The sequence below is a fragment of the Myotis lucifugus genome, unplaced genomic scaffold (genome assembly GCF_000147115.1).
Source record: "Myotis lucifugus unplaced genomic scaffold, Myoluc2.0 scaffold_2, whole genome shotgun sequence".
Taxonomy (NCBI): Eukaryota; Metazoa; Chordata; class Mammalia; order Chiroptera; family Vespertilionidae; genus Myotis; species Myotis lucifugus.
In genome coordinates this window covers 18219139-18233789 of record NW_005871050.1, presented here as the reverse complement: position 1 = coordinate 18233789, position 14651 = coordinate 18219139, and the positions used below count along the sequence as shown (strand labels likewise).

General features: G+C 45.6%; 1 protein-coding gene across 4 annotated transcripts in view; it reads left to right on the top strand.

The window, feature by feature from the left end:
• Positions 1 to 2590: 2590 nt before the first annotated feature.
• DOCK11 (dedicator of cytokinesis 11) overlaps positions 2591 to 14651 on the top strand; it is a 190179-nt gene continuing 178118 nt past the window's right edge. For 3 of the 4 annotated variants that reach the window (XM_023758478.1, XM_023758474.1, XM_006082189.3), the window contains exon 1: positions 2591 to 2791. In XM_023758478.1, the coding sequence (XP_023614246.1) occupies positions 2690 to 2791 (102 nt within the window). In that variant the 5' untranslated portion in view covers positions 2591 to 2689. The remainder of the gene's footprint in view (positions 2792 to 14651) is intronic. The other variant, XM_006082190.3, reaches the window with a different exon arrangement.

Sequence of the window (14651 nt, the reverse complement as noted above, 5' to 3'; positions counted from 1 at the left end):
AATATTCAGCTCGATTTTTACCTCTTCAAAGAGGCCTTCCTTGACCATCTATTCTGAATTTGGTCCCCAACTCCAATTACTCTTTATCATATCACCTTAACTTAATTTTCCTCATAGAATTTATCTGTCTGAAATTAACATGTTCATTTGCTTGCACTAGAATGTAAGCCCCACCAGAAGAGGGACCTGTCTGTCTTGTTCAACCTTTTGTACTTTCAATGGCTACAACAGAGTCTGTAGTACTAAGGATGCTTTTGGCTGAAAGTAAGAAAATATTCACTGAAAAATTGCATAACCAAAAGGGTTTACTTGTATCCCATAGAAAGGAACTCGGTGGTAGGCAGTGCTAAGATAGGTTCAACAGTTCAGTGCTATCCAGATTCTGGATTGGCTTCTCTGCAATGATCTTGGCCTTCCCTTATGGTTGCAAAATGGCTGCCAAGGGTAGATGCATCACAAGAAAATATCTCTCTCAAAAAGGAGGAGTAGATGTCTCCTTGCCCATCCCTTTTTTGTCAAGGTGGAAGGACTTTCTCAAGAGCACTCCTCCCACACTTCCTTTTTATATTCCATTTGGCTCAAACTGAGTCAGTGTCAAGACTATCCCACTAGTAAACAGAGTAAGATTTATCATGATTTTTTTAACCAGTCATAATTCATCACCTGGATCTGGGCCAACCTTCCCTAAGCCCTGTGGCTCTGTCCTATACCTAAAGCATATTTAGGCTTTCTTAGCAAGAAAAAATTGTTATGGCTATCGTGGAGGTAATCAACAGTGTGGGCCATGCAGACATGCAAGGAATGGAGGGTATGAATTCATGCTGATACACCTACATTCAACAATTAACAAATTACACACACACACACACACACACACACACACACACTGTGCAAAGCAAAGACTGCTGATACAAGGCTTCTGCCTTTAGAGCCACAGGGCCTCCAGGACCCTCCATCTATGCTTTATCAAGACTAATATGAAGCCCTAGCTGGTTTGAATCAGTGGATAGAGCATCAGCCTTTGGACTGAAGGGTTAGGGTTCAATTCTGGTCAAGGGCACATGCCTGGGTTGCTGGCTTGATCCCCGGTGGGGGGCATGCAGGAGGCAGCCAATCAATGATTCTCTCTCATCATTGATGTTTCTCTCTCTCTCCTTTTCTCTCTGAAATCAATTTATATATATATATATATATATATATATATATATATATATATATAGAGAGAGAGAGAGAGAGAGAGAGAGAGAGAGAGAGAGAGAGGGAGACTAATATGAAGACTGCTGAAATAGACTTGCTAAGAGACTTGTTCTTTGCTAGGTTCCCAGAAACCATTAACCATGTCCTTTTTTCATAACAAAGTTCCTTATGAAGGTGTGACTGCTTGGCCTTTGAAGTTGGGAAAAATGCCCTCTGGCAGTTGTAAGAATTCTCTTAGAAGGTCTGCATGGTTCCCCAGAAATCTGTGCCAGTTTGAAACTCTCCACAAATGAAGTAACCAGACAGAAACTGCTAGATCAGTGGAGCCTCTCTCTCTTTGCACGTGGGGAGGTTTTACAGGGTCACTAGTACCTCAAGGTTCCCATTCTTATTTTTGCCTTAAGCATGTTTGTCTTACAACTAGTTAGAAAATGTCCTTTGATTCTTGGAAAACAATTTTTGGAAGGTGAAGACGATAAGGAAAGGAATAGGAAATGGAGAGGTGATGGCAGGGCACATGGAAAAGCTTCTAGAAGACTGGTAGTCCTCCAGAGCCCAGGCAATGGCCTTCCCAATGCCACCCTCACCACATCCCTGGTGCGCAGTCACCGCTGAACTAGACAACCTGCCTTAGGCTCAGGCTTCACCACCACCTCTCCGGCCCTGGTGGTGGTGTTGGTGGGGTCTGCCACAGCAAGTTTCCAATTCTCACCGCTCTCTAAGGAGGTGGCCTCCGTGAAGGAGGATCAATTGAGTAAGAAATACGCCGCCCTGAGACCCAGGCTAGCCACTCGGGCCAGAAAACCCCTCTCCCTTCTTCCACAGGGGTGCGACCCCTCCCTGGCGGAGCACACAATAGGCGGCAGCTCCACGTTGTTTTCGAAATCGAGGCCGCCTGCGCCCGGGAGCTTGCGGGGTGGGGAGGACGCAAAGGTCCCCAGCCCTTCTCGAGTACTGCAGCCTCTGGGGCGGCAAAGGAACTCTGGGGTAGCGCACGCCCCACACTAGGAGACATTTTATTAACCCCCTTCTCCACCCTCCCCCCGCCCCAATACCACCAGCACACACGCAAAAAAAGCAGCAGCCAGACCTTCCCTCCCGGATGCGGCTGCACCAGCAACGGCGTCTGCGGGCGGAGCCCGAGCGGTTGCCACTTCCCCCCTCTTCCCTCGTGACCTCGCCCCCCCCAGGTCTCCCCCCACCTCCATCCACACACCCTTTCTCCCAGACACGCCCTCCTCCTTGGGCAGGTCGCGCGCAGGGCTTGATTTCTCTAGGGGAGGGAGTGGCCGCCGCTGCCTTGGGGCCGGACGGCGAGCGAGCGCGGGAGGGAAGGAGGGGACGGGGGAGGAGCCGGGGGAGGGAGGGAGGGGCGGCGGGCGCCGCGCTGCGATGTGGCCGGCCGGCCCGCGGGTAAACAGGGAGCAGCAGCGGCCGCGGCCGGCCCGGCCCGGGGCACTGAGCACACCCGCCGAGACCTGCACCCGTGGCCATGGCCGAAGTGCGCAAATTCACCAAGCGGCTCAGCAAGCCCGGCACGGCGGCTGAGCTTCGGCAGAGCGTGTCGGAGGCCGTACGCGGCTCCGTGGTGCTGGTGAGTGGCCGGGGCACGGGGCGTCTGGGGGGACGCGCTTCGGGCCGGAGCGACGGCGTGGGTTTCCCGCGTGCGGGGGCTGGGACCGAGAAGGCGCTCCGGGCGGTCCCTCTTGCTCCGCGCTCCCCGGCTCTGTTCTGTAAGTTTGCGCACCGGCCGCCTCCTGGCCAGAGTCGGAGTCCTGGGAGTCCGCTGACAGCTTCGCGGCTGCCGTGCGCGGCGAGGAAGTGCGCCCGGTTGGACTCTGGCGGGCTATAGGGGGCTCGGAACCGGGGTCCGGGCCCGGGGTGTGAGCTGGGGAGCGGACCCCTCGCTGTCCTAGCCCCGCCACAAAGAACCGGGAATCAGGCGCTAAGAGATCCCGATTCCCGCCTGCCGGCACCTGAGGCAGCCTAGGCAGAGGGATGCTTTGAATGTTTTGCACTTACACACTAGCGCTCGCGCGCGGACGCACACACACACTCACTCACACACACGCACACACACGCGCACACACACCATGAATACAAAAAAAAAAAAAAGAACCCCACCCAAAACGCCCCGAGCGTCCGAGCTCTGGCGGGCGATGAGAACAGAGGAAGCAGAGCGACTTCCTCCTGCTACTGGGGAGAAAGGGTGGTGATGGGTGTTGAAGGGGTGCTTCTGCCGCTGCTGCCGTGGAGGGTGGAGATTGGAAACAACGGGGTTCCAGAGCTGGTGGGCGCGGGGTGGGCCGCTTCAGGGCGAGGTGTCCCCTGGGGCCCAGGAGATGGGGGGCTGTGAGGGTTTGGAGGAAGATGGGGAACTTCACAGCTTTTCCTTGTAATTTTTCAGTTCAGGTGTGGAGAAGCTCGGGTGAGAGCCCCACTGCTTAGGCCTGGGGGGATGGGGATTTGAAATCGCGCTGACCCCCTGGGAACCTCCCATCACATCCTCAGTCTCGTCCGGATTGTCGGACTCTGGAGAAAGATCATGGTGCTAACGGGCACTTGCTGCTCCTCCTGTTTTCTAGACACTGGTTGCTAATTTCCTGGACTAGGGTGCAAGCCCTAAATAAGCAATCGGACTGGTTAACGAGCGTTTTTGTTACTTTGGCTTTGTTTGTTTGTTTGCTGTTCTATTTCCTCTCCATCCTCTCTACCTTACAGCGTATCATCTGCTGTGTTTAAATTTCATAGAGTGGGCTCTTTTTGTTAAAACAACTTATCATCGAAAGGGAACTTCACAGCTTTTCCTTGTAATTTTTCTGTTGATCTTGTAGAATCAGCGATAAAACCAACATTAAAGGGAGGCCAGGGGCCTGATCCCAACAGTGGAGAAAGTTGACATTAGTGGGAGTTCTGGAGGAGGATCAAAGGTAAAATATGTACCTTTGAGATAATGATCTGATCCCTAATAGCTACAACCGTGCAAAGCCAAGTGACTTTAAAGAAATCTCTCTATCTGGCTGAACCCTTGGAAGTTTAATCCTGCTGTTTAGCAGAGCAAAACCCAGATCTTTAATGTTTTTTTAAATGGACTTGGCTTATTGTATGTCTCACTGATTTTAGAATGAGGTCCTGTTGGGTCAGATTAGAACCTAGATTGTCATCAGCCAGTTAAGAGAGGAAGGCAAGCTGTGTGTAGGGCATTTATACCAGGGCTTTCTCTTCCGTAATTGTGAACAAGTGATTCAATCAGTCTAGCACAAGAAATGCTTTCCTAAATTCAGGAAGAAAAAACCTTGCTTGAGCAGGGGTGGCCGGCTTAGCACATCACGTGAAGGGAGCCTGTGAAGTGGACACATGGTCTCAAGAGAATAAATGGGACTCAGCAAATCTCCACTGGGATTTGACCAGCATTTGACCTGCCACCCTCAGCAGCAAACAGTTAACCTTAGCATTCTTGCTCAGGTTTTTAAAAGAATTTTGTGTAGCACAGGTGCAGTTGCCCCCTTCTTAACCATTGACTCTGTGGCAAAGCTGGAAAAACTGTTAGTGGGAGGAGAGTCTTCTGGGAGACAGTGCCTGTGTAGCTTATTGGAACAGAGGCCATAGATTTTTACCAGGCAAGGCACAGGAATGATATTTATTACTACTCTGGTGTGTGACCCACATTGAGATTTGGGCGGCGGGGGAGAACAGATTCTAGGAATCTCAATCAACCAAATCTATCAAACCTCTATCATTGTGCAAGACACAATGCCTGATGCCCTATAATTATAAGTGAATGTGAATGAATTTTTCTCCATTTATTTTTATTAGTTCCAACCGGGGTTGGATCTGTCTGTGTGCATGTGTTTGTCAAAAGAACATCCAGAATATGTATACAAGTCAATTTTTGATTATTCATAGTAACTTAGTGAATGCTCTTTTCAAGCAGTTCAATCAGTTAAGAAATAAGGAAACGGTCTTAAATGGAGCGTACTCTCCTAAATGGCTCTCTTTCTTGGCCCCTGCTTTTTTGACACAAAGAGCTGATAACTAAAGTTAGCAAAGTCACGGTGGCCAGAGAGCCAGTGCACCACGGTATAGCTGTCTCCATAACTTCTGATTCCGTTCTGATATAAGCCCTAAAGTGTTTATTAGGGATTATCTGAAGTTAGACAAACACTTGCTGCTGTAAACCCATGGCACTCCTGTTATTAGGACTTCAGTATGGAGTCATTCTCACAGCAGTTGAAGCTTTCCTCTGGTGTATCTCTCACTAGAACTTTGAAAACCCACCAAGCTGAACAAATATACAGTGCTTCCTGTTTAGGTGGTGGGTTTTTTGTTTTGTTTTATTTTTTTACAATCATACCCTTGTAGGTATATTGCTAACATCATTCCATTTTGCTCACTGTTTGAAAAATTCAGACGGCATGGGCTATATATAGCAGTAGTCGTGTATTCAGACCTTCATTCAGTTAGTAGTACTTCCACGAATCTGTTAGCTGTATAATGAAATACACAGAGAGACACTGTTTCGTTGCTGCATTTTCCTGTAAGTTTAGCATTTTTATGAAGGCCAGTTTTAACCCAGGGAAATGGGTAATTACAGAATTGAACATTGGCAGAGATTTCTCAAGGGAGGCTTGGGAAGAATATTATAACTTGAGAATGTATGTGATTAACTGAGAAGTGTTTACATATATACATGTTTTCAATGCAGACTTTTTAATGCTGTTTTTGTTATAATTCAGGATATAGCTATTTGTATCTGGGAGAACAAAGGCATTTGATAAACCTGTTGTATTCTGGCTCCTTAAGAGGAGTCATTGTGCCTGGGAAAGTTACCTACTGGGTGTTTAAATACTGTTTGCTTGCTGCTACTGAATTTACCCTCAATTCTTTTTGTGCCAGAGGATCAGGAAAGAGTTGCTAGATATTACGGTTGTAGCCCCTTGAGGCAAGGGTAATGTGTGCAATGTCTCCTGGCTAACATCAGCCCGATTTCATATAATAACTCCAGTAGAGAAAAGCTCCCCCAAAGCTGAGAATGGCTGAAAAGATTCTGCAGCTGCTGACTCCCCCCACCAGGCACACACTACCTTTGCATGGAATGTTTGTTAAGTTGGAATTTAGGGAAGGCCTGAAAAGGACTTGGGGAGCTCCTCTGCTCCATCATCCCCTGGGGAATTTGCTGAAAGTACTTAATATAGGACAAAACAACTGACACTGGGGAATAAAGCCAGTTTCATTGGGCTTCTTGGCCACGCGTTTCCAATTCAGAGACTCAGCCTGGATCTGAATGAACTGAGAGTTAGGAAAGTTAACCTCACTGTTGGCTCCTAAATATGGCTCCTCACCACGCATATGGGCTTTTCCAGGTTAGGAGAGCCTGAGGCAAGTCACTCCAGGAGGATCTTTCCAAAAGCCCAGGGCAGAGTTTACTGTGAAACCAGAGAGGCCTCCTCACTCAACCCTCTTTGAAGCACCAAATGGTAGAATTTGTTTTTTTAAGATGAACATGTTAAATTTTCCAGATTGATTCTTTTCCTATTCTAATATTCAGTAAGCCTTCTTTTGAAACGTTTATTGTTTCATTACATAATGCATGTGTGTTGTAGAAGAGTTAGAAAACCGAAAAAGAATAACCATCAGAATCTCATCACTCAGGGAACTCAATATTCTAACATATGTATACATGTCTGTCTCCTCTGTGTGTAGGAAAAAATGGATTGAATAAGTATATTATATAAACTTTAAAATACTTTTCTTTCACTTACCAATATCTTCTGAATATTTCTTCACACCAATGACCGCCAAACTTCTACTATGGGTGTACAGTAGGTAATCATCCTTTATTGTTTGATATTTTGGTAATTTCTAATTTTGTGGGATTATAAACCTGAGCTGTCTAGTACAGTAACTACTTGCCACATTTAAATTTAAATTAATTTAAAAAATAAAAATTCACTCCTAAATGGTACTTGCCACCGTTCAAGTGCTCAATTGCCACATGCATGTGGCTAGTGGCCACTACATAAGATGGCAGACAGAGAACATTCCCATCATTATAGAAAGTTCCTTTGGACAGCGCTGGTATAAACATTAATTGAATGAACATCTTTGAGCAGGCATTGTCAAACTTGTTAGATTGTCCCTTTCAAGTAAACTTCTAGCATTGGAATTGCTTGTGCAGACATTAGACACTTTTTTAGTGTTAAAAATTCCTCTAAACACACTCTTAAATTGCTCTGCAGAAAGTTGTTGCTATTTACTCTTTTCACCAACAGAATATATGTGTTCATTTCCCGTCTCCCATGCCAACACTGGTTAACAATATTTTTTAACCTGTGTAATCTGATAGGAGATAAGTGGTACATCACAGTTCTAATTTTCATTTCTTTGAGAACTCTTGAAGTTGAACAGTTTTTTGTATGTTGATTAGCCATTTGTATTTCTCATTTTGAGGGTTTGAATCTTCTTACAGACTTATTTCCTTGTTTGTCATTCTTGCAAAAAACGGTCTCCACCCCCAAGATTCTGTTTGGTTTGGGGTGGGACCAGGCATCTGTGTTTTTAAAAACTGGTGAGTCTGATGTGCACAGAAATGGTGTTGTGGCCCATTGCCCACTCAAGGCAGGAATGTCCCTTATGTGCATCCCTGACAGAATTGTTTGGCTTCTCCTTAAATACTCTTGCCTTTTAGAGGGCTATGTTCGAAAAGGTTCTTGAGCTGAAACTTACTCTGAAGTTCCATCATGGGCTAGGCCTAGCTCTGCTGTTTGCAGCTACGCAGAATATGTTTGCTTCCTCTTTTGCATGACAACCCTTTAAATATTTGGAGGCAGCCACCATGTCATATTTATTTATTTATTTATTTATTTATTTATTTTTTAAAACTCACCCGAGGATGAGTTTTTTTTTTTTTTTTTTTTTTTTTTAGAGAGAGTAGGAGGAAGGGAGAGAGGGGGAGAGAGAGACACTTTAAATGGCTGTCCCATTTGGGGCCAACTGGGGCCTGGGGCCTTCCGGGGCCGGGGATTGAACCTGCAACCGAGGTACATGCCCTTGGCTGAGACTTGAACCCAAGACCCGTTGGTCAGCAGGCCAACGCTCTAACCACTGAGCAAAATTGGCCAAGGCCACCATGTCATTTGTAAATTCACTCTTTAAAAAGAGCCTTCATTTATTTCCTTTATTCTACACATTACTTGGTTTCAGGATTCTTCACTGTCCTGGTCAGCCTGTTTGGGTTCTTTTCCAAGGTCTCAGTTTCCAACTTAAAATGTTGGAGAAAGAGCACAGGCCTAAGAGTCAGACCTGGGCTTGAATCTGACCTATCACCTGCTTGCATGGTGAACTGAAGCAAATAACCAGATCTCATTTTCCTCATCTGTGAAATGGGGATATATAGTACAAACCTATGGAGTTCTTGTGAGGATTAATGTATGGAAAGTGTCTGATGCATAAGTAAAGCATAAAGGTTAAAAAAAGAGAGATCTGGAGGGGGAGAAATGTATTCTGGAAGGGGGGAAGGGGACAATATTTCCCACGCATTCTAGATATGAGTCATGAAGTCAGAAACTGTGTATCCATCTCTGTTCCCAGTGCCTCACTCCCCTCCACCCCCTGCCTGGAATGCAGTAGGTACTCAGTGGAAAATGTACTGGCAAAAATATGTAAGATGGACCGGATGTTGGGTGTCTGGAGGCCAGGTAACTAGTTAAAATATGTAGTTCCAGAGACAGATCTAACAAAGGCTTTAACTGAGGTAGTGAGAATGGAGATAAGGGGAAAAGTGTAAGAGGTATTTCAGTGATAAAATCAACAGGATTTGGTAACTCTTGAAGGGGGAGTAAGAGGGAGGAGGAAGAAGTGGGAGGAAGAGAGAGGTAAGGGAGGAGGTGGAGTCAAGATGACTTTGAGGTTTCTCAGCTTTGGTGAACTGGAGGAAAAGCATGTTTGGTGCTAGGGGAAGGGAAAAGAAAGTGAGCCACCTCAACTTGAGAGTGTTGTCAGCACAAAGCCAGGTTTCATCTAAGCAAGGTGGTGGAGAGAACATTCCAGGCTGAGCAGTGTAGCGATGTGTTTGGCCAAAGACCAAGGTTCATGAGGGCAGAGAAGTGTTCCAAGTGGGATTGGGAAGGGGAGGAAGAGCCAGGGCTGAGGACAGAGATGAGACTGTGAGATTAGCTGAGTGAAGAGGTTTGCACCAAAACGGGTGGTTAGGGAAATGGAAGGCAGGCAGGGTGTGGAGGCCAGCCCCATATTTCCAGTTAGATCAGTGATGGTAAATTAGGTCACACTCCTGGGGCAGCTCCGCTAACAGGGTTTGAGCAATGTTGATGAGGGGCTGACTAGTCTCTTCCCCCAGGTACCTGAAAAAGCTGAATAGGATGTTTCCTGAGCTCAAGGGACTCACAGGCTAAGAAGGGAGATTAGATGCATGCAAAGAACAGAGAAGATAGAAGCACAGCAGGAGGCTAGTGGTTCTGCCTCCTACTTTGTTACAACTTCTCTGCCACTGCCTCTCAAGCTCTTATTGTGATCCTTAATGTTTTTCGGTCTTTTCTGTGTTCAGTAGGCCTTTGCTAAGGAACAGTGTTAATCTCAATGGCATTTCCCACATTTATTTGACTACAGTGGCCTTTTTAAAAATGGGAATGGGCCCTAACTGCTTTGGCTCAGTAGATAGAGCATCTGCCCTTGGACTGAAAGGTACCAGGTTCTACTCTGGTCAAGGGCATGTACCTTGGTTGGGGGTTCGATCCCACAGTAGGGGGTGTGCAGGAGGCAGGTGATGTTTCTCTCTCATCAATGTTTCTAACTCTGTCCCTCTCCCTTCCTCTTTGTAAAATCAATGAAATATACTTTTTAAAAGGGGAATGGGCCCAGCCAGTGTGACTTGGTGATTGAGCATCGACCTATGAACCAGGAGGTTACGGTTGGATTCTGGTCTGGGCACATGCTGGGGTTGAGGGCTCAATCCCCTGTAGGGGGCATGCAGGAGGCAGCCGACCAATGATTCTCTTTCATCACTGATGTTTCTATCTTCCCCTTTCCCTTCATCTCTGAAATAAATTAAAAAATATATTTTAAAAAAGAATTAAAAAAATGAGAATGGGGGAAGTAAATGGTAGGTCTAACATTCTGAGAAATTCACATATAGTGTACGTGTGTAAGTCACCTTGGCATTTCTTTACTTGACCTCTGTGGACTGTACAAAGTGCTTATTTACTACCTTCCCAAATCCCCAGGAGTTTGTTGGAATTAAGAGGACTCATTTGTTCACGTACCTGGTTTTGCTATCTTCTGAGATACAGAATTGTCAGTAAGGCATATTGAAAAATTTTTAGTTAAAAACAAACAAACAAAACAAAACAAAACCAGAAGGTAAGGCCAGAAACCACTGGAGGGAAAAGTAGCTAGAGCAGTTTCTTTTTTTCTGTAAATGCTAACGGTAATTTTATGATACATATTTCTTTGGGATTTATCTCTTGTTTTCCTTTAGCATTTGTCGGGAGTGCAGAGGGAGGGGTTCCTGGGTAACATTGGCCTCCAGTTTGTATCAACCTAGAGCCAGATGCCTTGTTGTTTCTTGCAGGTCCCCACCCAGGAGACTCCCAGAGAAGTAAGCTGGGCAAAGGGACAGTCTTATTTGGCTGGAATTTGCCTGGAAGCTTGTGCTTGTCAGAGCAGAGTGGTTCGGAGTGGGCTCTGGAAGCACACAGCCCAGGTTCAAATTCAGCTTATGTACTTACTGGCTTGTGACCTGGGGCCAGTTATATTCCTGTACCTTGGTAACCCTCTTGTGGGAGATGTTGCATGTGAAGCACTTGGAACAGGGCTTGACACATGGAAAGCACTGAATGACTGTTGGCTCTCATTATTATTCCCAGGCTTTATGGGGGGCAAGAGAAAAGTATTTTGTGTGTTATAAGCCAACAGACAAAAGTAAGCTGGCAGAAGGGAAACAGGTATCCTTGCTTTTAAATTTTATTTCCTTGCTCCAAATCATGCCCAAAAGGGTGAGCTACATGGCTGAGCCAGGAATCATACTTTTCCTGGAAAAAGAAGCTGGCAGACCCCTCCATCTCCGTTATGTTCTTGGTAATAACCATTTCCTGTCAGACTCGGTCATATTGAAGAACTCAGGGGATGTGACTAGGGCTCTGAGTCTTGGGCAGTTCTTGCATTTAGACCAGTCTGATGTGGGAAGGCCGCTTCTCTAGTAGGGAGAAACACTCAGTCCTGTGCCCAGGGAGAAGGTCCTCCTGTCTGGGGAACTTGTGTGAGTGACCACTGGCAGAAGCAGTCACCTTTCTGACAGTCTATTCAGTGTGGTTTAAGCAGAGGGTGGCTAAAAGAGAGTTAGGCTCTGTATGGGAAAATGGAACTTCAATGCTCTTTCGTTTCCCTCTCAAAACTTTATTAACTTCTCTTTCACTCATTCATCTTTACTTTCAAAAATCAAGTGAATATTGAAATTCAAATGCCTTTTTAAAGCTCTATTTTGGAAATATGTATTTTTAGTGGAAACATTTTAAAGCTTAAAGGTCTCCTAAGAAATCAATGTACTTTTATATTTGGCTATTCTGTTTTTGTGGTAGCAGGATAAGTTCTCTTAGGAATAGTGTGGACACGTTTCCAGCATAGTCAGTAAATGCAGAAAGTACGCCAGCTGTTCCAGTGACATGTAGTTTACCTATTGTCTCTGTGTACAACCTCACACGATCACGCCTAAATTTGCTAATAATGATTTCCTGCAATTCTTCTCCACCTTATTTTTATTACCCATTGAGTTTATTGCTCACAGGAAGCTGTATTTTTGTCTTTCCTGACAGCTTATGTCAGATTGTATATGTTTCAAGCTGCTGTGTAATGTTTGAAGATATTCTGGTACTTGAGCTTTCCCATCATGTTGCTTTCCCTAATGACTGAAACATTTTACTGGGTGAGATTTAACTAAGAAGTCAAGTGTTCTTCCAAGTCCCTGGAACAGAGCATCTTTATTTGAAGTGTTTCAGTGAAATGTGTCAGGAGACCGGGGAAATGTTTTTTTTCCTTTAAATATGTTTTTATTGATTTTTAGAGAGAGAGCAAAGGAGAGGGAGAGATAGAAACATCACTGAGAGAGAAACATCATTGATCAGCTTCCTCCTGCGTGCCCTGCCACTGGGGATCGAGCCTGAAACCTAGGTATTTGTCCTGACCAGGAATCGAACCAGTGACCTGGTTCTTGGGCCTATGCTCAACTACTGAGCCACATCAGCGTGTGGAAATGTTTTTAAGATGATGACAAGAGCTTGTATTTTTATAACCCCCAACTTAGGAAGAGTTAAAAATGCTGTTACGTTTGTGGTCTTGCATGTTCTTACAGGTCAAGATTATTAAAAAATACCGCATTATTGTCACCTCTCTTCTCTAAGTGGGGAAACAGAGGCATGGTTTCAAGTGAGGCAGGCTGTAAGTCATCCATATTTACTAAATGCCAGAACAGGTAATGTACTCCAGGTGTCTTTGTTCCTTTGGAGTAATTAGGTAAAGTAGTACTAACTCCTGGACCAGATTCCACAGTAAGTCAGGCGGAGGAAGCTTTTTTTATGTGGCTTTTGTGATTATCTCTTTCTATTGGGAAATAGTGTTTATTTCTGAACAAGCTTAGGTCTTTTAGTGGGAAAGTAGGAGGTGAGGCAAAAAAAAAGTAGGGGTGGGGTTGTTAGTGAGAAATGTGGGTATGATCAGTATAGATTTTTCCTTGCCAAAATAAGCCTAAGGATTTTGAGAACTGTTTGCAATTGGCGTTCTTCCTTTCTTTGCTATTTGAATAACTGTATGGAAAAAAGGCTACAGACACTGGCCCTGCAGAGGTCCCTGGGATCATTTTCATGGAATTGTTTTTATGATTTTTTTCAAGTGGGTTAGTGCTGTCCAAAAATAACAACATATATATTTCTCTCCATGCCTTTTATGTTAGTTTAGTTTTCCCACTTGAGAAACTGCCAGCTTTATGCCTTACAGGACCTGTTGTCAGTGTTCGTGGTGGAAGGGGAAAAGTGCTGTTGGCATAACCAATTTATTTTCATAGGTTACCAAGTTCCTAATCTTTGCAGCATTAAATGGTTTCCCAGAGACCTGCAGGAGGGAATACCACCTTCCAAGGTGCCTAATTTACCACCAAGAAATAACAAGTTCACCAGGGCTCTGAATCAGCTATTGCAAAAATTGAACAAAATCATTATTTAAAAGCTCACAGGGGCCAATAGGGCTCCTTCTGCCCAGCAAAGTGTTTGCATCATGCTCTATTGCTTGTGGGGCAAAGAATGCTCTCTGCTAACCTGCCCCCCCCCCCCCCCGAGGGATAATTGCTCCTTCACTACTAGTGACCAACATGACTGCTTTCAGAGGAACTTGGCCTCTGTCTGCCCCTTTCAAACAAAATGGTCTGGCAGAATTCTCACCGGAAGAGCCAGAGGAGAACTCCATAAGATGCTTGCTTCAGTTCTGTAATTGAAGCCTAGCTCCGTCGCCCTGCCTCCTTCCCTCCTATCTCTGCACATAGCGGGAGCTACTCTGATGTCCAGAGCTGGCTCAGCATTGTACCAGGTCCAGAGACCTGCCTGGGACTATGCAGGGGACATCAGAGGGCTCTCACATTCAGAGGCCAGCCTCTGGGCCTCAAGTCCTATAGGCCGCTGGTTCTGCTCTGTCTTTAAAAATCCATTTTCAGTCACTGGGTTTTATCTTCTTTGTTCCCTTGTGTCACCATCCCAGTCACTGTGTCCTTATCTTGAGCCCTTATCCTGTATCTAACCCTATGCTTTGGTTTTCCAGCCAGTTGCCCAGTTCTTCTAGGAGTGTGGTCTGTTCTTGTTGCTGGTCTTGAAGAGAGCTGTCCTGTCCTATAACCTTATAATTGCTTGAGGTCAGCGTGGTGGGATGGTGGACTGAAGAGGTATCTGCTTAGAGAACTCAGAGGAGGCAAAGGGTCCGAGGTGATGAGTTCTAGCCAGTGGCACTGCTGAGGGTTGGGCTAGGTCAGTGGTCGGCAAACTGCAGCTCGTGAGCCACATGCGGCTCTTTGGCCCCTTGAGTGTGGCTCTTCCACAAAATACCACGTGCGGGCGCGCACGTTACAGTGCGATTGAAACTTCGTGGCCCATGCGCAGAAGTCGGTATTTTGTGGAAAGAGCCACACTCAAGGGGGCCAAAGAGCCACATGTGGTTCGCGAGCCCGATTTTTCCCCCCCCACTGAAAAAGGCCCATTGCCCCATTTAGTATCCTGTGACTGCTGTAACCAAATTGCCACAAAACTTAAGGGTTTTAAAAAAACCCCACTTTATTTTTCTTCCCCCTGGTGGGGGAAAATAAAAACTAAAGGGGGGTTTTATTTGGTTTACAACCAACAAGGACGGAGGGCCGACTCCCCTCCCCAAACATCTGGGGGGAAAGCAGGTCCCTTTGCCTTTTT